The sequence below is a fragment of the Alternaria alternata genome (genome assembly GCF_001642055.1).
Source record: "Alternaria alternata strain SRC1lrK2f unplaced genomic scaffold CC77scaffold_11, whole genome shotgun sequence".
Classification (NCBI taxonomy): domain Eukaryota; kingdom Fungi; phylum Ascomycota; class Dothideomycetes; order Pleosporales; family Pleosporaceae; genus Alternaria; species Alternaria alternata.
This window is the reverse complement of record NW_017306200.1, coordinates 211,826-235,333: the sequence shown is the minus strand read 5'-3', so window position 1 is coordinate 235,333 and position 23,508 is coordinate 211,826. Positions and strand designations below refer to the sequence as shown.

The 23,508-nt window shown below is 53.2% G+C and overlaps 11 protein-coding genes across 11 annotated transcripts; 3 read left to right on the top strand and 8 right to left on the bottom strand.

Moving 5' to 3' along the window:
• Window positions 1–344: 344 nt before the first annotated feature.
• Window positions 345–1,472, bottom strand: CC77DRAFT_936685 (hypothetical protein; the record flags this gene model as incomplete). Its single annotated transcript, XM_018534510.1, has 3 exons — window positions 345–566; window positions 620–879; window positions 929–1,472. 3 exons carry the CDS (start codon window positions 1,470–1,472, stop codon window positions 345–347), a joined length of 1,026 nt encoding a protein of 341 aa, XP_018385530.1.
• A 130-nt stretch (window positions 1,473–1,602) lies between these two features.
• On the top strand, window positions 1,603–5,423 carry CC77DRAFT_1050348 (DNA damage-binding protein 1). The gene is made up of 3 exons (XM_018527621.1): window positions 1,603–1,842; window positions 1,890–4,845; window positions 4,897–5,423. Exons 1-3 carry the CDS (start codon window positions 1,748–1,750, stop codon window positions 5,194–5,196), a joined length of 3,351 nt encoding a protein of 1,116 aa, XP_018385529.1. The 5' UTR covers window positions 1,603–1,747; the 3' UTR covers window positions 5,197–5,423.
• Window positions 5,424–5,572: 149 nt separating this feature from the next.
• CC77DRAFT_1061580 (hypothetical protein) lies at window positions 5,573–6,320 on the bottom strand (the record flags this gene model as incomplete). Its single annotated transcript, XM_018528448.1, has 2 exons — window positions 5,573–5,857; window positions 5,922–6,320. 2 exons carry the CDS (start codon window positions 6,318–6,320, stop codon window positions 5,573–5,575), a joined length of 684 nt encoding a protein of 227 aa, XP_018385528.1.
• Window positions 6,321–6,657: 337 nt separating this feature from the next.
• Window positions 6,658–7,167, bottom strand: CC77DRAFT_1020648 (hypothetical protein). The gene has a single exon (XM_018525096.1). It carries the CDS (start codon window positions 7,156–7,158, stop codon window positions 6,763–6,765), a length of 396 nt encoding a protein of 131 aa, XP_018385527.1. The 5' UTR covers window positions 7,159–7,167; the 3' UTR covers window positions 6,658–6,762.
• Window positions 7,168–7,807: 640 nt separating this feature from the next.
• CC77DRAFT_1020646 (transcription initiation factor IIA, gamma subunit) lies at window positions 7,808–8,354 on the bottom strand. The gene is made up of 3 exons (XM_018525095.1): window positions 8,287–8,354; window positions 8,083–8,230; window positions 7,808–8,024 (listed from the first exon to the last, which is right to left on the bottom strand). Exons 1-3 carry the CDS (start codon window positions 8,331–8,333, stop codon window positions 7,878–7,880), a joined length of 342 nt encoding a protein of 113 aa, XP_018385526.1. The 5' UTR covers window positions 8,334–8,354; the 3' UTR covers window positions 7,808–7,877.
• Window positions 8,355–8,508: 154 nt separating this feature from the next.
• CC77DRAFT_963373 (gephyrin) lies at window positions 8,509–12,046 on the top strand. Its single transcript, XM_018535664.1, has 12 exons — window positions 8,509–8,616; window positions 8,663–8,697; window positions 8,750–8,841; window positions 8,893–9,204; window positions 9,256–9,354; window positions 9,557–9,567; window positions 9,671–9,996; window positions 10,050–10,090; window positions 10,137–10,174; window positions 10,222–10,443; window positions 10,493–11,354; window positions 11,411–12,046. The coding sequence occupies exons 1-12, from the start codon at window positions 8,559–8,561 to the stop codon at window positions 11,991–11,993; spliced, it is 2,679 nt and encodes an 892-aa protein (XP_018385525.1). The 5' UTR covers window positions 8,509–8,558; the 3' UTR covers window positions 11,994–12,046.
• Window positions 12,047–12,306: 260 nt separating this feature from the next.
• Window positions 12,307–13,152, bottom strand: CC77DRAFT_1031364 (hypothetical protein; the record flags this gene model as incomplete). The annotated part of the gene is made up of 2 exons (XM_018526660.1): window positions 12,307–12,824; window positions 12,876–13,152. 2 exons carry the CDS (start codon window positions 13,150–13,152, stop codon window positions 12,307–12,309), a joined length of 795 nt encoding a protein of 264 aa, XP_018385524.1.
• Window positions 13,153–14,846: 1,694 nt separating this feature from the next.
• On the bottom strand, window positions 14,847–16,079 carry CC77DRAFT_936113 (SET domain-containing protein; the record flags this gene model as incomplete). The annotated part of the gene is made up of 1 exon (XM_018534479.1): window positions 14,847–16,079. The coding sequence occupies one exon, from the start codon at window positions 16,077–16,079 to the stop codon at window positions 14,847–14,849; it is 1,233 nt and encodes a 410-aa protein (XP_018385523.1).
• Window positions 16,080–18,201: 2,122 nt separating this feature from the next.
• On the bottom strand, window positions 18,202–20,721 carry CC77DRAFT_1061573 (pre-mRNA-splicing factor syf1; the record flags this gene model as incomplete). The annotated part of the gene is made up of 1 exon (XM_018528447.1): window positions 18,202–20,721. One exon carries the CDS (start codon window positions 20,719–20,721, stop codon window positions 18,202–18,204), a length of 2,520 nt encoding a protein of 839 aa, XP_018385522.1.
• A 267-nt stretch (window positions 20,722–20,988) lies between these two features.
• CC77DRAFT_1020640 (vacuolar ATP synthase-like protein subunit D) lies at window positions 20,989–22,419 on the top strand. The gene is made up of 5 exons (XM_018525094.1): window positions 20,989–21,120; window positions 21,180–21,292; window positions 21,346–21,356; window positions 21,415–21,799; window positions 21,848–22,419. The coding sequence occupies exons 1-5, from the start codon at window positions 21,106–21,108 to the stop codon at window positions 22,107–22,109; spliced, it is 786 nt and encodes a 261-aa protein (XP_018385521.1). The 5' UTR covers window positions 20,989–21,105; the 3' UTR covers window positions 22,110–22,419.
• CC77DRAFT_1094996 (hypothetical protein) lies at window positions 22,413–23,321 on the bottom strand (the record flags this gene model as incomplete). Its single annotated transcript, XM_018529770.1, has 4 exons — window positions 22,413–22,759; window positions 22,805–23,108; window positions 23,180–23,186; window positions 23,245–23,321. The coding sequence occupies 4 exons, from the start codon at window positions 23,319–23,321 to the stop codon at window positions 22,413–22,415; spliced, it is 735 nt and encodes a 244-aa protein (XP_018385520.1).
• Between the last annotated feature and the right edge of the window lie 187 nt (window positions 23,322–23,508).

The following is a 23,508-nucleotide window of genomic DNA, read 5'->3' as shown; positions in this document are numbered from 1 at the left end:
ATAGTACCAGTCAATAGCGTGAACTCTTTGCCAGCCCGACTCAGTGTGCAAAAGTCGGGTGCCGCGAGTTTTGTGTGGTACCACCTCATAGCCCAGGTCTACATCAAACTAAAAGCAGTCAAATTAGCATTCTATTATGAGATGTTTCTGCATCGTGAAAAGAGGATGACTGTGTCGATAGTTGCAGGCCTGCTGTAGCGTCGTGGAACAATAGTTGAATAATATTTTGGGGTATCTAGTATGTAAATGGGAAGATAGATGTCGACTGCCATATCCGATAATGATGATGCTGCGAGAAGCTCTTTCGCGCAACAGCCAGTGTCATGGGCGCGAAATCCACTTGCTCAACTCACTAATGGCTCGGTAGCCTCTTCTTCCTCGTCGGAGTCGTCGGATATCTCGATGAGGTCCTCGGCGCCGCGCCTGGGCTTCTTCTTGCCGCCTTTGCCGCTAGAACTGATGGCGTCAAGAAACTCGTTGTTGTCGATCTTGGACTGCAGCTTGGGGGCTGACGCAACATCTGCGAGAAACAGTCGGTCATGGTAGGCGTCGAAAGCGCGCTCGTCCTACAGAATGATTAGCCCATTAGCAGCGAGTATGAGTGCAAAAGGCAACGCACATTCTCGTCAAAGTAGTCGAGCTTCTGCCACTGCTCCTGGTTTGTTGACTTCATGAAGGCCTGCGTCAGCTCTGCTGCCGTGTCACCGCCCGTCTTCTTGACTTGGGCAAGGAAAGCCTTTGGTTCAGCGACCTTGGCGCCTTCCTGTGACTCCTTCTCGCGGCGGCGCTGGACGGCCTCTAGCTGAGCGGAGGCATCTATGTGATGGAACTGTGTTCGAAGCTGGACGAGACCGTTGCAACGGGTGAGGTGGAGTTCGTCTGCACCGGGTCAGTCTTGTAGCTGCAGCTCTCGCTGTACACTGCTTACTATCGCGGAAGGTGCCGAGCATATAGCTGGGGCCTTTGCCGTCGTCGTGCATGATCTGACCACCGAATGTCTGCGAGTTGAAGACATGTCCCTTCTCGTTGGCGTCCTCGAAGTGAGTGACGTACTCTTCAAAGTTGTCGTCGTCCTCGGTCGCAATGGGTGCTGCTGGAGCTCCCTCGCCGGCGGCGCCAGGGCGGTTGGTACTGCGAGGCATAGTACGCTCGAAGCCAGAGGCGATACCGAAAGCTTTCTGGCCGAAACCCTTGGTCTTGCGCATGGCCTCTCCCCACCGCACACCGGCGACACGGTTGTAGTTGCGGTGGATGTTGATGGGGACGTCGACTTCGACGAAGCCAGAGTCTTTCTTGATGCGCAGCTCCGAGGGCTGGCTCTCGGTGGCCTTGGTGAAGGGCTGGTCTGGCGGGCGGTTCAGGTACTGCAGCACGTAGAGCTGCTGCTCGGCCACCTCGGGGGTGATGTAGACATCGTACTCGGCCACGACAGGGTCGTCGTCTTCAATGTCCATGACCGCTGAATTGGCCATTGTGCTGGCAGACTGCGGTGTAGTGTTTTGGCGATCAAGGGCTGGGGCTACAAGCCATGCTGTGGGCGCGTCGGGGCTGCAAGCAAAAAGATTCGCGGTCACCCAAAAGTTACAAAAGTTAAGCCGCCCCGCAACGCGCGCGAAGTCGCGTGGAGCCGCGGCCCGTGCAGCTCAATGACGGAATGCATCCGATATCTCCAGCCCGTCAACAGCGACAATCCCCGTCTCTGTTCTCTGAGCAATCTGCAAGCTGCACAAGATAGTAGAACCTCGCCATGGCCTACATAGCACCCATCCACCGGCCAAGCAGCGTTCGACATGCGCTCAAGCTCAACTTCCTCGCCCCGGAGGAGGACTGCCTCGTGGTCGCGTAAGCAGTACATGTATAGTGCGGATAGAATGCTAACATGTTTGCAGCAAGTCCAACAGACTCGAGTTCTATACCCAGACATCGGATGGATTGGCCCTCCAGCACTCCAAAGCCATCTATGGCAAGGTCACTATGCTTCAGAAGCTCCGCCCAGCGCTATCGCCGACCGACCATCTCTTTGTCGGCACCGATCGATACATGTACTTTACCCTCTCATGGAACGCCGACAAGAAACAACTACACACGGAAAAGTCGTTTGCAAGTGTGGCCGACAATGCTGCGAGAGAGTCGCAAACAGGAGAGAGATGTCACATAGATCCAACCGGGCGATTCATGACAGTCGAGGTTTACGAAGGCATCGTCACCGTCATACCGCTAGTCCAAAGGGGCAAGAAGAGGAAGCAAGAGGCAGACATTGCCCATCTGGGGGATCCCCAACCCATCAGATTACCCGAGATGTTCGTCCGCTCGTCTGCATTCTTGCGCCCACGCTCATTCGAGGACAAACCGAAGATGGCTCTGCTGTACGAAGACACGCACTCTCAAGTAAAGCTGAAGTTGAGAGAATTGGCGTTTGCCAACGAGGAAGTGGAACTACAAGAAGGGGATACGTGCAAAAGCGAACTGGAACTTGGTTCGAGCCACCTGATACCTGTCGAGGAGCCTTCGCATGGTCTCATAGTGGTCGGGGAGACGTCTATCGGGTACTATGATGACGAGAGTGGAGAGTTGCAGACTGAACCACTGGACGAGGCGACAATCTTCGTAGCTTGGGAACGCATTGACGCCCAGAGATTCGTGCTTGCCGACGACTACGGTCGTTTATACATGTTCATGTTGGTCTTGAACAGCCAAGGCGGAGTTCAGTCATGGAAGCTCGACGTAATTGGGCAGACGTCTCGAGCATCTACATTGGTATATTTGGATGCCGGTTACGTCTTCGTGGGATCGCACCAGGGCGATTCGCAGGTCATCAAGATTGCAGAGAAGTCCATGGAAGTTGTCCAGACATTCTCCAACATCGCGCCCATACTTGACTTTACAATCATGGATATGGGCAACAGATCCGGTGAAGGACAAACAAACGAGTACTCTTCTGGCCAAGCGCGAATAGTGACTGGCAGTGGCGCCTATCAGGATGGGAGTCTCCGAAGCGTCAGAAGCGGAGTCGGACTGGAAGACTTGGGTGTCTTGGGTGAAATGGAACACATCTCCAATCTCTTCAGCCTGAAGTCGACTGCCTCTGCCCAGTACGCAGATACATTACTAGTGAGCTTCGTCAACGAATCGCGCATCTTTCGATTCGATCCCCAGGGTGAGGTAGAAGAGGTGGATGAATTTGCTTCCCTCGCTTTGGAAGAGACAACGTTGGCTGCGGCGAACATCTCACAAGGCCGCGTCGTCCAGGTTACCAACGGACGGGCTCGAATCTGCGATCTGGACGGCGGGATGGTTACGTCTGAATGGATGCCAACGGATGGGCAGACCATCACGGCTGCATCAGTCAACGATAGCCATGTCCTGATCTCCTTAGGGGGCGTTACTATTGTCTCATTGAGCCTGACGGACGGTCTACAGGTGATCAAAGAGAAGAAGTTTGGTGCCGAGAGTCAAGTCGCCTGCGTTGCTCTTCCCTCGGTCTCGGGCTCGATATGCTTCATCGGCTTTTGGAGCAACTCGCAACTCGCCATATGCTCTCTCGATACTTTGGAGGCGGTCAAGACTGTTCAGATATCGGAAGAGTCTGTTCCTCGCTCATTATTGCTGACACAAATCTTCCCGGAACAACCGCCATCTCTCTTCGCTGCACTGGCTGACGGAAACGTCGTCACATATGCTTACGATCCGTCGACACATGAACTCACTGGAAGGAAAAGCATCGTGCTAGGTACGCGTGAAGCTAGTTTCCGTGCCTTGCCGCGAGGCGATGGCCTATTCAATGTCTTTGCAACATGCGAACACCCATCGTTGATCTACGCATCGGAGGGTCGTCTTGTATACTCTGCTGTTACGGCAGAAAAGGCGACCACTGTCTGTCCTTTCGATTCAGAAGCATACCCTGGCTCTGTAGCCATTGCAACCTCGGAAGATCTCCGTATTGCTATAGTAGACACAGAACGGACGACGCACGTACAGACTCTAAAGGTCGACGAAACGGTACGAAGAATATCATACTCGCCTAGTCTGAAGGCTTTCGGTCTTGGCACCATCAAAAGAATATTGAAACACGGCGAGGAGATTATGCTAAGTCACTTCAAGCTCGTTGATGAGATTCAATTCAAGGAGCTCGATACATACGCTCTCAACGACGAGGAGCTGGTCGAATGCGTCATGCGATGCGAACTACCGGATGGCTCAGGCGGCGTTGCAGAGCGCTTCGTCGTCGGCACTGCATACCTTGACGACCAGAACGCGACTGCAGAACGTGGCCGCATAATTATCCTAGAAGTGACACCTGAACGCGTACTAAAGCTCGTCACTGAGATCGCCGTCAAGGGTGGCTGTAGATGTTTGGCCATTTGCGAAGGCAAGATTGTCGCAGCACTCATCAAGACCATCGTGGTCTATGACGTTGAGTTCCGAACGCAAAGTTCACCTGATCTGGTCAAGCTAGCCTCGTTCAGGTGCTCAACTGCACCGATCGATGTTACGGTCAATGGTACCATGATCGCCATAGCAGATCTCATGAAGTCGCTCGCCGTTGTAGAGTACACAAAGGGCGAGGCGGGTCTACCAGACAAGCTTGTAGAGGTTGCACGACATTACCAGACTACGTGGGCAACGTCTGTGGCCGAGATAGACACGAACACGTTCCTTGAAAGCGACGCAGAAGGGAACCTGATGGTCCTGTACCGCGACCCGAAAGGTGTCACAGACGATGACAAGAGGCGGTTGAACGTTAGCTCTGAGATGCTACTTGGCGAGATGGTCAACAGAATACGTCGGATTGATGTCCTGACAACCCCGGACGCTGCAGTCGTACCCAGAGCGTTTGTCGGCACTGTAGGTTTACCTAACAATACTTGTCACGCGCGGATACTAACCTATATACAGGTCGAAGGCTCGATTTACCTCTTTGGTCTCATCTCTCCCACACATCAAAACCTCCTCATGACACTCCAATCTAACCTTGGCGCCTTGGTAGAAACACCTGGTGACATGATATTTGCCAAATTCCGCGCGTTCAAAAACACCGTCAGGGAGGAGGAGGAACCCATGCGCTTTGTCGACGGAGAGCTAGTGGAGAGATTCCTGGATGTAAGCGAAGACATACAGAGAGAGGCAATCGCAGGTTTGGGTGTAGAGCTCGAGGAGGTCAAGGGAATGATTGAGGGGTTGAGGCGACTGCATTAGAGATAGAGACAGGTACATAGCCAGGCTCAGAATATAAGTTCGGATTACTCGTTGCTGGACCAGGAAAGGGAAAGAAAATGAACGCTCGACTCTATTACTGCGCAAATGCAGACTAACTCATGAATCCCATCATTAATATCCATCTTTGAATCCTGGACGCCTTCGCTCAGTTTTGTACCAATACTCATTACGCGCTCCACCTCACCATGCCACCTGATCTCTTTGCTTGCTATATTAACGTACATTCCGAATCTCAACATATTTCATTACCATTACCATCTCCACTACCGATTTGAGACGTCTTTGCTGTCCACATAAGCCACAAAATCGTGCTCTACCATTAGTATCCACTGCGTAAGACTTGAACATCTCAGTCTTATCCACCGATAATGCTCGTGACCTTGGCCTCAGATTCGACATCAGCCTTGATCTTGGTCTTGTTCTTGGGCTCATTCTGCTGCTCTGCCTTTTGTTTCTTGGTTTCGTTTTTGGGCTTGGGCTCGGCCTGAGTGGCAGACTCCCCCATCTGCTCCACAGCGCGGTCTCGTACCTTGTTGAACCTACTGTTCTTCTTGCGCTTGTTCTTCTTTGTACTTTTCTTGGGAACGTCGTTGTTGTAGTTGTTGATGTAATTCCCATTGCCATAGTGGTACCATGTGTTCTGTAGAGGTGAAGGTACAAAGTCAGTGCTTGTCTCACGCGGGTTTTGTACAGTTGAAACTTACCTGGCCTGGGACGTAACCATTTCGCACACCTTGAAGCTCTATAAACTGATCTGCAAAAGGTTCATTCGGGTTGACAGTGTAGCTGACATGATTATCCTGCTGAGGGTGCCAAGAAGCAGCACCTTGGGTCTGTGTCGAGTAAGGAGGTGGAGTAGCGTGGTATTCGTAGGCTTGTGTGTAGCCGTTGAAGATAGGAAACGGCTGATACCCGGGGTGCTTTTGTGGGCCAAAGTACTGCTGTGGCTGGAATTGGGATTGGGACTGGAAGTCCACAGCTGAGAGGGGCGTTGAAGGAGAGGAGAAGCGCTCGCTAGGGGCAGGACTGGGATGCGTACTTTGACCAGGAGAAAACGCAGAAGCGGTGGCATCCAAAAGGCCAGGGGTTGGTGAGTTCGGCATTTTGCGATAAATTTTGGGAATGTAGGAGGAAAAGTTGACGGTGGATTGTGGGAAAACGGGAGGAAAAGAGCGCGTCGGATTTTGGGTAAAGGTAGTGGGCGGCAAGCGAACCGGATTATAAAATACTCTCCTGCCCAGAGATTGCGCACTCACTGCTACTCCCAAGGTCAAAGTGAAAGAGAGTGGTTCTGGATGCGATGGAAATGCACTGTCCCAACTCAAGCGGTGATGGAGCGGGAGCGTGTTGCACCTACCTTGGACGTCATAGATCCTCCAATAAGCTGATCGGGTCCCTCGAATAAATCCGTTGAGGCAAACGAGCGTTCTCGATGACGACGAATGAGGGGGGAGGATAGGAGTGGTACCGTGGTAATCAGGTGGTCAGGCTCCAGTTCAGAGGGTCCGAATTGTGTATTATCATAACAACGCATCTGCGTCTGGTCTACTTCAACACGCCATCTTCATCGCTACTGTCCCCTCCTGTGTTCTTCACACTGTTGAGTTCGACTCTATCCTCGTCTTCATCATCGTCGTCCCTGAAGCCCTCGGCGTTCGCATCGCCGTCGCGGTCGAGAAGCGGGGCCTCCCCTGTTGTAGCTACCACACTCTTCTTTTCCGTCTCTTCCCTCATTCCGATAATCACGCTTCCAGCTACTAGCATTGCTGCGCCCAGCCACCACAGTCCCGGTAAGCTTTCGCTGAAGATGATGAAGCTGAGGACGGCGGTGACGATGAAGTTGGCAGACGTATTTATGATGCTGACGCGTACAGTGGAGGAAGCAAGGGTAAGGGCACGTGTGAAGAGACCCCACATGATGGCATTGAAGAGGAGGTTCATGCCGAAAAAGAGCTGCGCGCCGTGTTAGTAATCTGCGAGTACGGATGGGTATGGGCGGAGGAAGGACGTACACCTCGTATCGCATATTCAACAATCTTGTTAGAAGCACTCAGCCCGAATGCGAGGGCTATGGAGCTCGACCAGGAGGCTGTGAGCTCTGTTGTAGTGCTACACCATTGTCAGCATGCACCGTGGGCTGGATCAACGCGACGGTCTCTTACAGCTTCGCGAAGACACCATTGCAAGCTGCACATGCGCCACTAGTGATGGCAAGCATCAGCCAGGCTGATTTGGTTTGCGGAAGAGACATGGTCGCAGCCGTCTTGGGTGCTGCGGGGAAAGAGGTCGATGTTGATTGACAGACGTTGGTTAATGATCTGCAAGGTACCGGATGCGCTTCCGCGCTTAGTCAATGTATGGGGTAGTCGATGCAGGTTGCATGTCGACGCAATGCTTTAGGCAGCTTTTTCTTGTGCATGTTGGGGCTTATCTCAAACCACTCGTCCTATGCTCTCATTTACATTCTGTTACCAGTCAAGCTTGAATTGGTCACGTATTCACGACCAGTGGTAGTTGTTGAGATGCAGGTCATAATGATTTCAATTTATCGGCATACAGCCAGCGCAAATGCGCATCCGATCCCAAACTCCCATTTATGCCATAGGTATCGTGAAAGCCTTGGTTGATCCCTAACGCCAGAAAGATGATATAGTACAGCTCTAGGCCTCGCCAGGACGCTTCGCATTGCAACTAACAATCTTGACACGGTCGGCGTGGACTTGGTGCGTGTTGTCCAGCTTGAAGTTGATGTCCTTGATGATGAAGGTCCATACGTCGTCGCAGAAGCGGTAAGTGTCGAGATGTCCCTGCAGAGGCGCACGTCAGTATGGCATGCTTCCCACTGGTTGCATCTGCGCAACTGACCTTGAATGTCAAGCGCGACTTGACCTTCTCCGAGAGCACATCGGCGACGGCCTTGTCGAAGTTCAAGAGGATCTTCATGGCGAGCTGGGGCTCTATGCGGCGCTCGGTAATGAGGTTGTCGAGCGTGTCTGTGAGGGAGCCGCCCAGACTGTCCTCTGTTAGCCAGCGCCCACGGGAAAGCCCTTCGAGAAGTGGATGCAGTACCTGCTTCGGCGGTAGAGCTCATAGTACTTGGTGTTGTCGGTGGCCATGGTGCTGGTGTTTGCGACGAGCTGGTGGTCTGGCGTAGGTGACGCCTGGGCGGGAAGAGTGACGGGGGCGCGGAGGCGGTTACTAAGCTGTCCGGCACTAGCGCGATGCGGCTTGTTCCGCCTGCCCAGGTGCATCATCGCCAGCTTCGCAGCGAGTCCATCACGACGAAGCTCCAGCCGCCACTTTTCCCATCCATCTCCTACTCGCCGACCAACACACCCAACATGTCTCTTACCTATGGAACGGGCGGTGCGACTGCCGCCCTCGGTGTGGTGGGCTTGTGTATGTACAGCGCGCAGGGGCGCAGGCAATAGCTAACGACGGCCAGACATGCTCTTCAACAACGAAGGAGAGGCCTTCAACGTACGCACGCGTTTGCACCTCGACAGCACGGACAGGACTGATTGTACCCCAGGTCGGAGCTTTTCTCGAAAGCATTTCGCCATACACATTTGCTAGTGTCGGAATTGCGCTATGCATTGGTCTCTCTGTCGTAGGCTCGGCATGGTACGTCTCGCGCTTGGAATTCTGCACGCATGCCATCTGACTGTCGCAAAGGGGAATCTGGACAACCGGTGTGTCCATCGTGGGTGGAGGTGTCAAGGCGCCGCGGATACGAACCAAGAACTTGATCTCCATCATCTTCTGCGAAGTCGTCGCCATTTACGGTGTCATCATGGCCATCATCTTCTCCTCCAAGATGAACCAGCTCTCCGACCCTGAGCTGCTCTACTCCGGCTCCAACTACTTCACTGGATACGCGCTGTTCTGGGCCGGAATTACTGTGGGCATGTGCAACCTCATCTGCGGTGTATGCGTAGGCATCAACGGAAGTAGCGCTGCGCTGGCCGATGCTGCCGACCCTGCAATGTACACGCCTGCCATCTCTGGGTTTATCTTTAGCTGCTAACTCCATCCCAGGTTCGTCAAGATTCTTACCATTGAGATTTTCGCTGCCATTCTCGGACTGTTTGGTCTCATCATTGGGCTGCTCATGCAGAGCAATGCCAAGGACTTCCAGTGAGCGTACGAGAGTGTAACGAATTCGCCTCCGGGCACAATTATACGGACTACATCGAACCTTGGTCCCACTCAGAACGACGCCAAGGAGGAAGGCGTTCAAGTTCCAGCTTGTGGAGCTGGTCGAGAGGCTACTGGACGTCATTTGTAGAGGTTGTACCATGTACATAGGGGGGCGCTTGTATAATGCATGTAATATGAGCGAGTATCGGCGTTAAATATCATTTATCAATTTCCAGATCAAATATGCTTGTGTAATTCCCTTGCGCGGAGTTGAGAATCAATGTAATCTATGGTCCGTGCGCAACGTCACCAGAGTGGCATGTCCGCACTACTCCGCCTGTACTTAACCTGACATCTATCAAAATGGCCACCACAAATCCAAAGCTCAAATCAGCAGTCTTGGTAGTATCTGAGACTGCTTCCCAAGACCCATCGACCGACAAGTGCATACCAGTGCTGAAGAAAGTCTTCGGCGATCTCGGAAATGACCAATGGCATGTTAGCGAAACTGAGATCGTGCCCGACAATGCTCTCGCGATTCAGAAGACAATTAGAACTTGGACTGATGGCCCTGATCCAATCAATCTAATTGTCACTAGTGGAGGCACTGGTTTTGCAACCAAAGATGTCACCCCAGAGGTGCGCGCTCCATTCCATATACTGGTGGAGAGTAGTTAGCTGATAGCAACAAGGCAGTTACGCCATTGATTGACAGACATGCTCCCGGTCTTATGTAGGCTACCTCTTCCGATAGTCCGCGGGAATGCTAACAGATGCAGACATGGCATGCTTACAACTTCATATGCTGTCACACCTTGTGAGTCGGGGAAACCCGAACCAAAGACATAGACTAACGTTTATTAGTCGCACTTATGGCGAGACCTGTTGCGGGTCTCCGAAAGAAGACTTTGATCTTGACTCTCCCTGGATCGCCCAAAGGTGCCAAAGAGAATCTGGAGGCGGTTCTCAAATTACTACCACATGCGTGCATTCAGGCAGCTGGTGCAGAATCAAGACCTCTGCATGCGGGTGGCGTAGAGAAGCTTGAGAAGGACGCTGGGGTCTCTTCAGCTGGCACGACCACAGGTATGCGGCATGCCATTTATCCTAGCAACACCGTAGATAACAAGAACAGGAACCGGATGTGGGCATCACCATCATGGTCATTCTCATGGTCATGGTGGACACGCAGGACCTAGAGCTCATACAAACCCTGAAGAGCGTCCCCAGTCCAATGACCCTTCCGCAGGACCAACACGCAGATACCGGTCATCTCCTTATCCTATGCTTGCTGTTGACAATGCGCTCAAGCTCATCGCAGAGCAGACTCCAGCTCCTGTAGTAGAGCGCGTACCAGTAGACATGAGACTGAGTGGTTCCGTCCTTGCCGAAGATGTCAAAGCCACCGAGTCTGTCCCAGCATTCCGCGCTAGCATCGTCGACGGTTACGCCGTAAAGATCCCTTCTACAGGCAAGTTTGAGAAAGGAGTCTACCCCGTTACGATAGTATCTCACGCTCAGGCTGGCGAGGTTAAAGAGCTGAGAGAAGGGGAGATTGCCAGAATTACAACTGGCGCCCCTCTCCCTCCTGGTGCCGATTCAGTGGTCATGGTCGAAGATACAGTGCTGAAGAGTCTTACAGACGACGGCAAAGAAGAAAAAGAGATCGAGATACTGACTGACGAAATTAAACCGAACGAAAACGTACGCGAAGTAGGCAGTGACGTCAAAGAGGGCGAGACCATCTTGAAGAAAGGTGAAGGCGTCACAGTCGTCGGCGGCGAGTTCGGTCTCCTTGCGTCTGTGGGCACGAAAGAGGTGTCTGTCTACAAGAAACCAGTCGTTGGAGTCCTGAGCACAGGAGACGAGATCATCCCGCACAACAGAGAAGGCTCCCTGCGGCTCGGAGAAGTGCGTGATACCAACCGCCCTACACTCATCACCGCTGCACGAAGCCACAGATTTGAAGTCATCGATCTAGGGATTGTCTCAGACAAGTGAGTTACATTGCGCGACCCAAATGTCTGAATCAGTCATCACTGACCCTCTGTAGACCTGGTAGCCTCGAGCAGACACTTCGCGACGCCATGCGCAAGTGCGATGTTATCATAACCTCTGGCGGCGTCTCAATGGGCGAGCTAGATCTCCTCAAGCCAACAATCGAGCGCTCTCTCGGCGGCACGATCCACTTTGGTCGCGTAAACATGAAGCCCGGCAAACCCACCACCTTCGCCACGGTGCCAGTAAAGGACAACTCTGGAAACCCTGTAACCAAGTCTGTCTTCTCGCTCCCCGGAAATCCTGCTTCGGCTGTGGTGTGCTTCCATCTCTTCGTTCTGCCTGCATTGCACCAACAGGCTGGTATTAAGCCACTCGGTCTACCGAGAATCAAGGTCATACTGGATGAGGATGTGAAGATGGACAAGGGTCGGCCAGAGTATCACCGTGCACTAGTTGTGACTAAGGAAGACGGACTGCTATATGCTAGCTCGACAGGGGGGCAGAGGAGTAGTCGGATTGGCAGCTTCAGGGGTGCGAATGCGCTACTTGCAATGCCGCAGGGCGAGGGTAGCCTGAAGAAAGGTGAGAAAGTCGAGGCACTGCTCATGGGAAAGTTGGGTGAGGTTGAGCGTTGATGTACACATTTGCTACATTAAAATACATATATCTATCGCACCCCGAGGTGTCTAACAACTACTTTCTAAGTGTTATTCCTTTTTAACATCATCGTGACATAACCGAACCTCTAAACCAACCGAAAGGAAAAGAATGCACCGAAGGGTATTCGCAACTGCCGAAAGACATAACCAAATGGGCTAATACCCAAGACCAGTCAACACCAGACCAAAGCACCACTACCTTCCCCCATCATCACCAAGACTGGAACCATGAAACACCGACGCTAAAGTGAAAGAGTGAAACAAAAGAAACGTTGGTCGTGTGTAACCCTTACTCTGAAGCACTAGACTTCAGTTTTAGCTCGTCCAGGAGCACACTGCCTCTGCAAGACCCTGCGCTCGAAGCCAACGCTTTTCTATACGCATTGGTCTGGGAGAACTGCTCCTCGTAGTGTTCCTTTAGCTTGCGCTGCCTCTTCTCCCTCTTGTACATCCAGTAGACAGTAGCAGACAGGCCCGCTATCAGCATGCTGAATACACCTGCGATGGTACCGCCGACTATTGCAGTCTCTCGCTTCTCTTTGGCGCACGCATGGGCGGTTGGTGTGGTGGTGGCTTCGAAGGGGGTTCCGGTAGAGACTGCGGTTGCGACGACTTCTGCAACAGGATTGGTTGCAGTTGGAGTTTGTAACTGGAGGGTAGCGCTGAACGTAGTTGTGACTTTCGGTGCCTTTGCGTTGTCGCAGCAGCTTTTTGTATCATCGGCGCCGCGGCAACAGTATTCCCCCGAGTCGCACGTTTGGAGTTGCCAAGCTTTTACCGGCTTGAGACCGTTGGAGTCGTCGGAAACTGTAGCGGATTAGTTGATGAACCAAAGATGACGGACATTCGTGGACATACCACCAGGGCATATTTGTTGGCACGAAGCATCCTTTCCCTTGGAGTCCGTACATCCTCTTGAGAAGATCATGCCAATCGACTCGTTCGTTGTTCCCATACACAATCCATTACTCATGCAAACATCGGTGGACGCGCAACAACTGCTGTGCTTCGCGCTAGGGTTGCATGGCGTGTATGTACTGTCGAGGGCCGTACCGTCGACCGCGTAACATTTTTGGCTGGCAGCGACCGCAATGAAGGTCGCGAAGACCGTCAGGAGGGACCGGCTCGACACCATATTAGACAAAAGACAGTATAGAAGAAGTAAAGGAGTGACTGTTTGCAAAAGCAAGGGATCGGAAATATTTGACAATGAGCGTTGATGCAGACTACGAGTATGGAGAACTAAGGGTGTTTTAGACCATTAATGAATCCCATATGAGAGCCGACAGGACATGCAGGTCCATATTTAGTTTCGAGCCCTACATTCGCAATGTTATGCGGCGAAGCCCTGTGCAACTCTCTTCAGCTGGCAAAGCTGGTGGTTGCAGGGTAGACCCCGCCGCCATTTGAAACAGGACAATCAAACCCGGTCTTCCAAAGACCCAGGGACCCGTATGCGGTAGGCTGGGGTGACGCAGCTAACGAACAGTTCGATGCAAGTGTACAGCCTCGACTTCAGAAGCAGTGGTACAAAGACGACAAAGTCTAATTCAACAAGGCGCGACGGCGCTTCCTCCTTCACTTGCTCAAAGAGATGCGCGCTTTCAGACCCACGTACACACGATCGTGGCGCTTGCTGATGCGTGCCGCCACTTTTGCTTTGTTTTGCGCTGACGGGTCGTTTGGTCGTGCTTTTGCTCGAGTTTAGCCGCATAAGGTAGGCAGAGAAAGACGACGAGAGCTTCACAGCAAATGATGTATTGGGGGCGATGATGCGCCAAAGGATGGCAGAAGGTTTGAGATGCAGGGCGTAGTAGGCCACATCTAGCATCTGATTGGTCAAGCGTCGGCCTAGTACAACATCACAGACCCCTTTTCGGCTCGTACCTGCATCTCCACCATCGAACTCTCTTCCCGCGCGATGCGACTTATCACCGTTGACAACGGCGCCGCGACCGACCCGTCCTGTCACTTTGCCTGGAGATGTTGGTAGAAGTCAATCGTGAGTCGTTCACTCGGTCAATAGGTCGGATGTCGTCAATTGGCCGAAGCAGGGACGGCTCATCGTACATCTCTATCAACCCCTCGATCGGGATTACTCAGCGCAGTGGCTTACTCCACCGTTACCTCTTCTGACTGTGAGATGATCGCCTACAAGATCTCAATTCGCCTGTACCCGGTACGTGCAGATCTGGGCACCCTTGGTTGCGGCACCAGCCACACATTTTACCTGTTGCTGCTGCCGGCAGGGACTCCGGGTGACAACGAACTACGCGTGTTAATTTGCACACGGCCTTCAGGAGCCTCATCTCTCGAGTTCTCGTTGCCCATTGCCCAGTGCACATTGCCCAATCCATCGCTCACGTCATCTTACGACCAACTCTCTGGACCCTATTGAGGTTTAGTCTGCTCTTGAGGATCACTTTCAGGCATTGCGACTTTAGTAGCAACGACTATTCCTGCACGGCCGACGGATCAATGATGAATTGTGGACTCACGGAGGATTCGGAAGCCACAACGACGATCTGTGGATATGGACCGACCCGACCATGTCTTCGCCCACGGTCCACGTCACGATCGTAGGGCGGAACGAAGAAGAGTCAGCACCTTTAGCTCGGGCTGGGGGCTACACGTCGTAGAACCGCTTGATCTTACGAGCTCACTAGCACGGCGACCGGAAGCGGACACCAGAGGTCCATCCGCGATCCAACGTGAATATTGTAAGGCGTGGTGCGTTTCTCTCGAACTTTACAGCCCTCACGGTCCGTCTTCAGGCAGCGTTGTCACCCAAGTGACCTAGCTATCAAGCCGAGATATGACCTGTCCACCTCAGCCATCCAGCTCTCTGAGTAACCCCTCTACCCTCCTAATCTGATTGTCCGGTCCACCATCGACAACCACCCATTCCAATAAACTCTCCTTAGCCATCTTGGCCCAACGTCTTGCGTCTTTCACCATGCCATGGCCTGCGTAGACGTACGCCAGTCTCTCATAATCCTGGGCTAGCATAGTCTCCAAACCCTCTCTTTGACCGATCTCCATCACTTCTTTCTCCCACGCTACGATCTGTTGGGCGTCGTAGGTTTCCACTGTCAGGTTCTCCAACATCTTTCTTAGTTGAGCGAACCTAGCGCGGCGCTGGTCACTGCCAGTCTTTTCGTACTCCGAAGCAGTGCAGAGGGGGCATGCGCATCCAAAGTTCCAGCCTTCCTGGTACAGTGTCTGTCTATCCGCGTGCTTCAAGTCAATACGGCCGTACGAGATGTCTATCTCTTCTCCCGCTGCGATATCCCGTTGAGCCTTGATTTCCATCGACATCGTCTTCGGAACAAAGCGCGCATGTGCGTTGGGTTGGCAAGCATGGTTGATCCGGGCGACAGATGGGAAGAGACACATGTAAGCGTCGTCTGCATCGCCATCGGCCAGTTGGCACGCAAAGGCGTTCGTCTTCATGATATCCTCAACCTTGCTACCCCCCAAACTCTGGTCTAGCCCGAGCACCAAAGCTCGGTCTGCCTGAGGCAACTGATCGATAGCGGCACTGAAGAGAGCTTTGCCTTGCGAACGTGTGACCTGCGTCGGAAAGTGCGAGCTTGCGATAATGTGTGCAGAATCAAGGAGTATCCTTTCTCCTTTCTTGACAGCCTTTGTAGTGACAAGGCCTTTGCCCTTGCCTGGGAATGAGCGAACTTCGAGGCCGCTGTCATTGCTCTGATCATCCTTCTTTAATGCTAGAAAGGCTGCAGCTATTGCGTCTGCAGCGACAGGTGTCGCGATAATGCTCAGAGCATGACCACCGCGCAACTCGGACGTCGTGTAAGTACAATATTCCTGGCCCTTTCTTTGGGCACAAGTGGGTTTGTGCGACCATAGTGGGTGCTGGAATGACTGCACATCCTGCGACAGTCGCAATCCGTCTTTGGTGTCTACACACTGCTGTGACTGAAGCGGTAGTTGGGCATCGAAGTGTCGGGGTGGATTCGCGCACTGTGGTGAGGCAGAAACACGCGATGCAAACGCGCATATGGCGAGTGAGATAACGAAAGTTTGTATATAACTCATAGTGTCAACTGGACGTTCGCAGATTGCATCACGGAGAGCAGGCGAGGTGTCTGCTTTTCTCCTGGCTCCTGTAACACTTCTGAAACCGACACTGCCGGACAGCTGCGTCTTCGTACAGCATATTCTGCGTTACCTCAACGCTTGAACACTCCGACTTGACAATGAACTACTTCATCAACTAGCCTGGAATTCAATGTCTGAATACTGCTTGCGCTAAACAGGAGCAGGTCCAACCGGACCCATGACTCGACAACAACCAACAACCCGGATAGTGGTACGCCTCGAGACTCGACAGAGCCACACTGAGCCCTGTGCCACTCGAAACATGTCCACACCACCACATCGTTTTTCATGATCACCAGGGCCGGTAGAACAGTGCACGCTATGCGGCTGATGCCGACGAGCTCCAGCCTGCTAATTTATCTCATCTCCACACTGGCGCATCCTCGTCATACTTTGACGTGGTAGCACACGGCTGTCAGGCTGTTTCAGTTGCCGTTCACCGTGCAACCGCTGCTGCCAGTTGCAAAATCTTCCATCCTGGGAGATTAGGCTACATCATAGTTAAGGGTACAAGTACCCGTTGAGGCAGTGACAGGTGACACCCCGAATTCGACGAGGGATGGGCCTGGTTACTTAAAGGGGTATATTGGCCTGCTCGACATGGTATCGTGACGTTCTGGGATGGACCTTCATCGTGGGGAACACGTATAGGGACTCGCGCATCTCAGCGAGGGAAGAGAAAGTTTGGTAGCCTTCAACATGTTGGGCTCTGTCTACCGTTGGTGCTTATTCAGAACGAAGCCAATACAGCATGAGCGGTAACTGATCTCGTCGACCACAGCATAAGCGTGCGTGAAGCAACGAGAAACAAGTGACACGCAGCGCCATTGAAGCAGTGTTCTCTATGGAAATGTTTCCCCACTATCATTTTTCCCACCGCTAAGAAGTCGCATTTTGCACCTCGGCATGTTTGACTCAAAGATTAACATCCTCGGTCTTGTGGTGCGTCATGGGACTTTCATTGAACAGCCTGCCCATGTAGCATATCTGCACAAGCGTCTTCTGGATTGCTCCTCGCCCGAGCAAGTCTCGTTACGAGGCTAGCATACGTTCACATCAATTTTTTCTTCTTCGCCGATCAAGTCGCTGCGCTTCATCCCGTTGCTTCTTCCCTCTAGAACACAATATTCAGCTAAGGCCAGGCACGAATTGACTTGCGTAAACACCAATGATCTGGAAGCCGAGGATAACAAAAGGAATTACAAACGGCATGAGGAGTCTTTGAGTTCTAGGAATAGAAGTCATACGTGGGAGTGACTCTAAAACTGGGCAGCCACGGTTTCGATGGTGAGAGACCTATAAGGTTACGTTATTGTAAAGAAGAATGTGTGAATCTCCTCACCCCTTTTCCAATATCAGGAGCAATCGGCTCTTGAAGCAAAAGGCACTTGGAACAACCGAATGGGTGCAAGCAGTCCGTGGTTGTTCCAGAACGAGGTTCAAAGTTAAGACAGTCCAGACAGCTCGTAAAAAGTCACAACCTTGTTAAAAGAGACAAGAACGTGCTTGCGACACACCACGTACATGCGACAAAAGTCGATACGTTGGCTGCGGAGTGAATAGTGCTTGTTTTTGGCTAGAGTATTTTATATGACATGGTGAAGGGAGAAGATGTTGCCAAGAACATACTGTTTGTTTGACCACTCGACAAAAGAAATCAGCCCATCAACCAGGGGCTCTCTTCCAGCCAAGATGCCTCTGACATCGTTTTGAGAACCCCTCACAAAGGAAAAACGCCATATATGCAAAACGGACAAGTTGTGACAAGTTGTCAAGGTATCGATCGAAGTCGAGTAAAACACAAAGATCAGACTGTCGAAACCTCAAAAATTGGGCGAGGCCGAAGCAAGGGAGATCGCACTGAATCAACCCAAATGTACACAAAGTAACGAAATAGTTCCGGAGTAGCATGGTAGCCTGCGAAGATAGCCAGGTGTGTTGTTGTCACCTCTCATGTAACGCCGTTGAAAATGCAAATCTTTCATCCTATTCCACCCATCCTTGACCTGGTGATATACCCTAAAGGCACTCGCACGGGAAGTAACCTTGGTTTCGTGAATCATAGGTCGTCGTCGTCCAGATCGATCGCATCGGGATTCGCAGCTGCCTCTTCGTCTTGCTTGATATTACCGCCTTGAGGACCTGTACTAGCAGCGACGAAGCCAGCTGGTGCGCGAGCTTGACGTTCGAGAGCGGCCATTGCATCCTCGCCAGCAGCATCGGCGTCGTCGGCGTCTTCGTCGGCAGGCGCACCATTCTGCTGGCCGCGGGCGACAGCCTGGGAGGCGATAAAGTTGACGTCGGTGTTGTACTGAGCCTGAACACTGCGCTTGATGCGCAGCATCTCCTTGTATGTGTCCTCGTTTCCATGCTGGACTTCGAACGCCTCCCACTTCTTCCAGAACTCGGGGCTGGTTCTCGGGTCGCAGAACTGGCTGGCATGGCCATAGATTGCTCTGGCTCGGTCGATTTCTCCCAGTCGCCGTTCCATCTCGGCAAACTTGAGGCACATCTCTTTGGCCTCACCGTCGGGGAGGGCAGCGATGGCGCGCTCGTAGATCGGTCGCGTGGAGGTGAGACCGAAGTTGGATGCCGACTTGGTGATGTAGAAGTTGAACATCTCCAGTCTGTCTTCGTCTGCAACGGCGCGTGTAGCACGCTCGTAGATACGCATAGCATGTCTGGCTAGGCCGCGATCCTCTTCAAGCGCACCGTACATCAGGTACAGTACCTTGGCAAACTTTGGCGGACAATCCTCGACAGCCTGTTCGAAAAGGTCTCGCAACCGCTCCATTCCAATCTTGCGGTCCACGGCCTTGGTCAGGTAGAGATTCCAAATCTCGAAAGCGACAGGGTAGCTGAACAGGTCGAGGCCGCGCTCGTACACCTTGAAGCAGTCTTCGTAGTACTTGTTCTCCTCCAGGAGGTTTGCGTAGTTGACAATGGTCTGCGGCGTCGCGATGCGGAGCTCGAAGATTCTTTCGTAAACCTTCTTTGTCTCCTCCAGCGTACTGACACTCTCGACGAGATCGACGTAGAAACTCCACAGCTTCCAGCTCTTGTGTACACGCTGTTGTGGCGACAGCGACTCATCGAAGTAGTCGACGTTTGATCGCTTAGGCGCTTGCGTGGCCTTGGCCATGATGTCTACGGCCTTGTCGAAGTTTTCGTTGCGGAGCTCCATCTCAGCCCATTCGCACCACATCTCAGCCAGCTCGGAGACCGATTTGAACGGCACCTTAACGGCCTTTTCCATGATGACACGAGCGTTCTTGAGATCGCCGCCTGATTCGTAGAGCTTTGCGTAGTTGGTCCAGAGCTCGTGGAACTTACCGAGGGCTTTCTTCGGATTGATCGCGGCGATGGCATCGGTATAGGTTTGTACCACCTCTTTCTTGTTGTCGCCCCAAAGTGCGACACGCTTCTCCCATTCGATGACATTGTGCGGGTTCTGTCTTAGCATGACATCGTTCAGCAGGAACGGTCTCCTCTGCATGAGTGATTCGAAGCGGACCATCCGGATGTCAAGGTCCGCGTCAGCAGCCTCATCAATCTTGCCCTTCTCCGATCGAGCAGCAGCCTCGTTGAGCTTGATTCCGATCATGGCCTCCTCGGCTTCCACGTATGTGTCGAAGACGATGGAGAAGTCGCGCACAGTCATGACAGTGGTCACGCCCTCCTCGAAGACATCGCGCGCTTTCTCGTACTCGCCCTTGTGCATCCAGTACCGTGCGAGGCCAACCCAGAGGATACCGCGCTGGTCGGGGAACTTGGAGATGCCGCTCTGGATGATCTTCTCGACGTTGATGCCACTGTCGTCGCTCGTGTCGATTTCCTTGGCGTGGTCAATCATCAGGTCGATCATCTCTGTCCAAAACTGAAAGGGTCCCTTTGCCTCCTTGCTCTTGAAGCGCGGGTTGTTGAGAATTTCCATGTACTGCTTCACAGCCTCGGTGTACTTGCGCATGTCCTTGAGTAGCTCGATGAAGTCCTCGGCGTCTTCGGGGTGAATCTGCATGTAGCGACGCCAGATCTTGACGGCCGTCTCGCCCGACGCAGACGTCGCGAACGGCCGGTACAGGGCCCATATGCGGTTGTGTTGGGTCAGGGGAAGGGCGCGCAGTGCTCGGTCGAAGGTGCGGCGGGTGGTGGTAACGAGGGGCTGCTGCATGAGGAAGTTGAGGTACATCTCCCAGATGCGCGGCATCTTGTTGAGCAGCACGAGGGCGCGTTCGAAGAGGGCGTTGACCTTGACATAGTGGGCGGCGAACTTGGCAGGATTCTTCTTGGAGAGGTGCTTGGTGCGGAGCTCGAGGTACAGCTTCCACAACTTGTAGGAACGCGGCAGGGTGGTGACGGCGCGCTCGAGCACAAAGGCCTGCTCCAAGATGCTCCCACGCGACTTCTTGAAACTGTAGTAGTCCAGCCAGGGCTTCACGCTGCCCGCGTTGCGCTGGATGTCCTGCTCGTACGCGACGTCCTGGTCGGTGATGAGGAAAAGGTCCGACGACGGCTCCATCTTCCGCTTGGTGGGCCGCGAGAGGCTCGCGGTGACGGTCCTGAGGAGTTCGCCGGGCATGATTGCGCCAGAGCCAGGGCGTGTGTTGGCCCGCGGTGGGCAGGAAGGCGATGGGATGCGGTGCTGGACGGCTGATGGAGCGTGTCGCAGCGTTAAAGTTCTGAGGGAAAGAGTGATGGAGTCCGAGCGGTCAGCGGTAGCCTGCAGCCAATAAGCAACGTGCATCCCGAAGACCCGCTTTGCATAGTTGGCAGGCGCGCGAGCACGGACTCGTCTCACATAGCTCCCCGGCATAGCTGCGTCACGTTCCGTTGGATTCACTTGGTCGGACTGCGCACGCTGACTGGCTCCGAGACACCTACCAGACTATCGCCGGAGCATTGTCAGCCTCTATATTCGGTTTTAGCCCCATAGCCTTCTCCACCAACTGTTCGAGCCGCAAACATGTCTGGCAGCGGGGTACGGCCAGCGATAGCTATCCAATGCAGCACCGTCGATGATGCTAACTCGACCTCCAGGCACGAGAGGCCGTCTTCGCGACGCGGCAGTCGCTCGGTCTGATGAAGAGCAAGCTCAAGGGCGCTCAGACCGGCCACGACTTGCTGAAGCGAAAGAGTGAAGCCCTCACCAAGTATGCACTCACTGTCTGCTCTACCCTCCCCAAGCTTCGCTGACCGTATGCAGGCGTTTCCGAGGTACGACTACGCCGTAAACTCCCCCACCATGTGCCCGTGTAACTGAAGCCGTTTCCAGAAATAACGCGCCGTATCGATGAGGCGAAGCGCAAGATGGGCCGTGTCATGCAGGTTGCTGCTTTCTCCCTCGCCGAAGTTACCTACGCCGTCGGCGGCGACATTGGCTACCAGATCCAGGAGTCCGCAAAGCAAGCCCGCTTCCGTGTGCGGACAAAGCAAGAGAACGTCTCTGGTGTCTTCCTCCCTCAGTTCGAGAGCTTTACCGTCGAGCAGAACAACGACTTTGCCCTGACAGGTCTGGGCAAGGGTGGTCAGCAAGTACAAAGATGCAGAGAGACGTATGCAAGGGCAGTGGAGACGCTGGTGGAACTGGCTAGTCTGCAGACTGCCTTTGTTATATTGGACGAGGTCATCAAAGTGGTCAACCGCCGTGTAAACGCCATGTGGGTATCATCTCCGTCGAGACAATTGCCAAAGCTAACAGCCAACAGTGAGCACGTCATTATCCCCCGCACGGAGAACACTATCAAGTACATCAACTCTGAACTCGACGAGCTTGACCGAGAGGAGTTTTACCGCCTGAAGAAAGTGTCCAACAAGAAGCAGAAAGACGCTGCCGAGGAAGAAGCGGCAAGAGTAGCGGCAAAGAAGAAGAACGAGGAGGACGAGAAGGACGAGAGTGACGCGAGACAAGATGCTGCCGAGAGCAAGGACATGCTCGGCGACGAGGACAACGAGGACGTCATCTTCTGAGTAATCGACGGACGCCTAGTAGGGCCTCTTCTTGTATCTCCTCGCAAGGACAAACTCGTCATGTCCTTGCTTGAACTCTCGGGCTTTCCAGAATGCCGACACAGCCTCCCAAGACCACATTCCGTTTCCATCCCAATTCTGAGCGTCGTCTGCGAAGTTAAATAAGAGATGAGCATTGTACCATGTAGATGTGAAGATGGGCCTTCAGATAATAAGACTCTATTATGCCAGCCTGTATCTGAGAATGCCGAACGAGGTATCATAAACGCATAAATCCATAGCAATAAATCCATGTACAGTAACCTACTGTTGCCGCTGGTATGTGACCTTCATGGGCTTGCCCTCTGCGCCAATCGGCGTGTTGGCCGTCGCTTCTTTCGCTGTAATCGCAAACTGCTCGTTTTCGAATTCCGCAAAGGCCACGGCCCTGACTGAGACCAAGCGCACTTCCTTGAAGCCTTCGAAGCGCTCGAATATCGTCGTGAGGTCCTCCTCGTCGACATCGCGGGGAATGTTCTGTAGGAAGAGCGTCTTGTTGGGTCGGACATATTCGTCGGGCACGGCAGCCGCTCCAGTTTTGGCAGCGCGAGGCTTCTCTGCAGCAACTGGGTTGGCTTGCGCTTTCGCATCTTCTTCGGCGCGCTTGAAGTCTGTACCGGTTAGTGTTTGAAACGCCAGGAGCAGAAGACGCGTACCCTTGAGTGTCAGACGCTTGCGCTTGTGGTCGTCGAACAGTTCTGGCGCCTTTCGCTTGACCGTCTCGTCGCTATGTGTCTTCGCCCTATGCACCTTCATGACCTTGCCGTACATCTCGAACCCGTTCATCTCCTCTACCGCCTCCAGCGCGGCCTTTTCGCTGTCGAAGACAATGAACGCCTGGCCCTTGCGCTTCAGACTGCTCTTCGCGATAACATCGAGAATCGGACCGTAGTATTGGAAGACTCGAGTCAAGGCTTGCTTCATGGTATCGATCTTAACGCGCTCCTCGAGGTTGTTGACCTAATGCTGTCAGCAATAGCACCGCCGAGTGCAATGCGAGTGCGCTGCTGGCGCCCTCATGTTCAACTCACATAGATTCTGTGGTTCTCCATTAGCATCAAGGGGACCTACCTTTTGGGCATGATCTTGCACTTACGTTTCAATGGGCACTGGGTATTTGCTGGGGTCTACGAGACTGCCGCCCATTACTACGCCCTCCATCTTGTCCGCCATCTTGAAGCGACTGTTGTGTGTGGAGTGGGGTTGTACGGCGTCGTCTCACCTAGCGGGTGAAAGCTATCGGGAGCTCGAATTCGAGATCCGCGCCAAGCACGCTAGGCTGCGTCCCCACGTGACGGCGAGCACAGCACTCCGGGGCTGCCATTTGCACCAAGTGTCTCGCCCTTGCCATCTTCCCAAA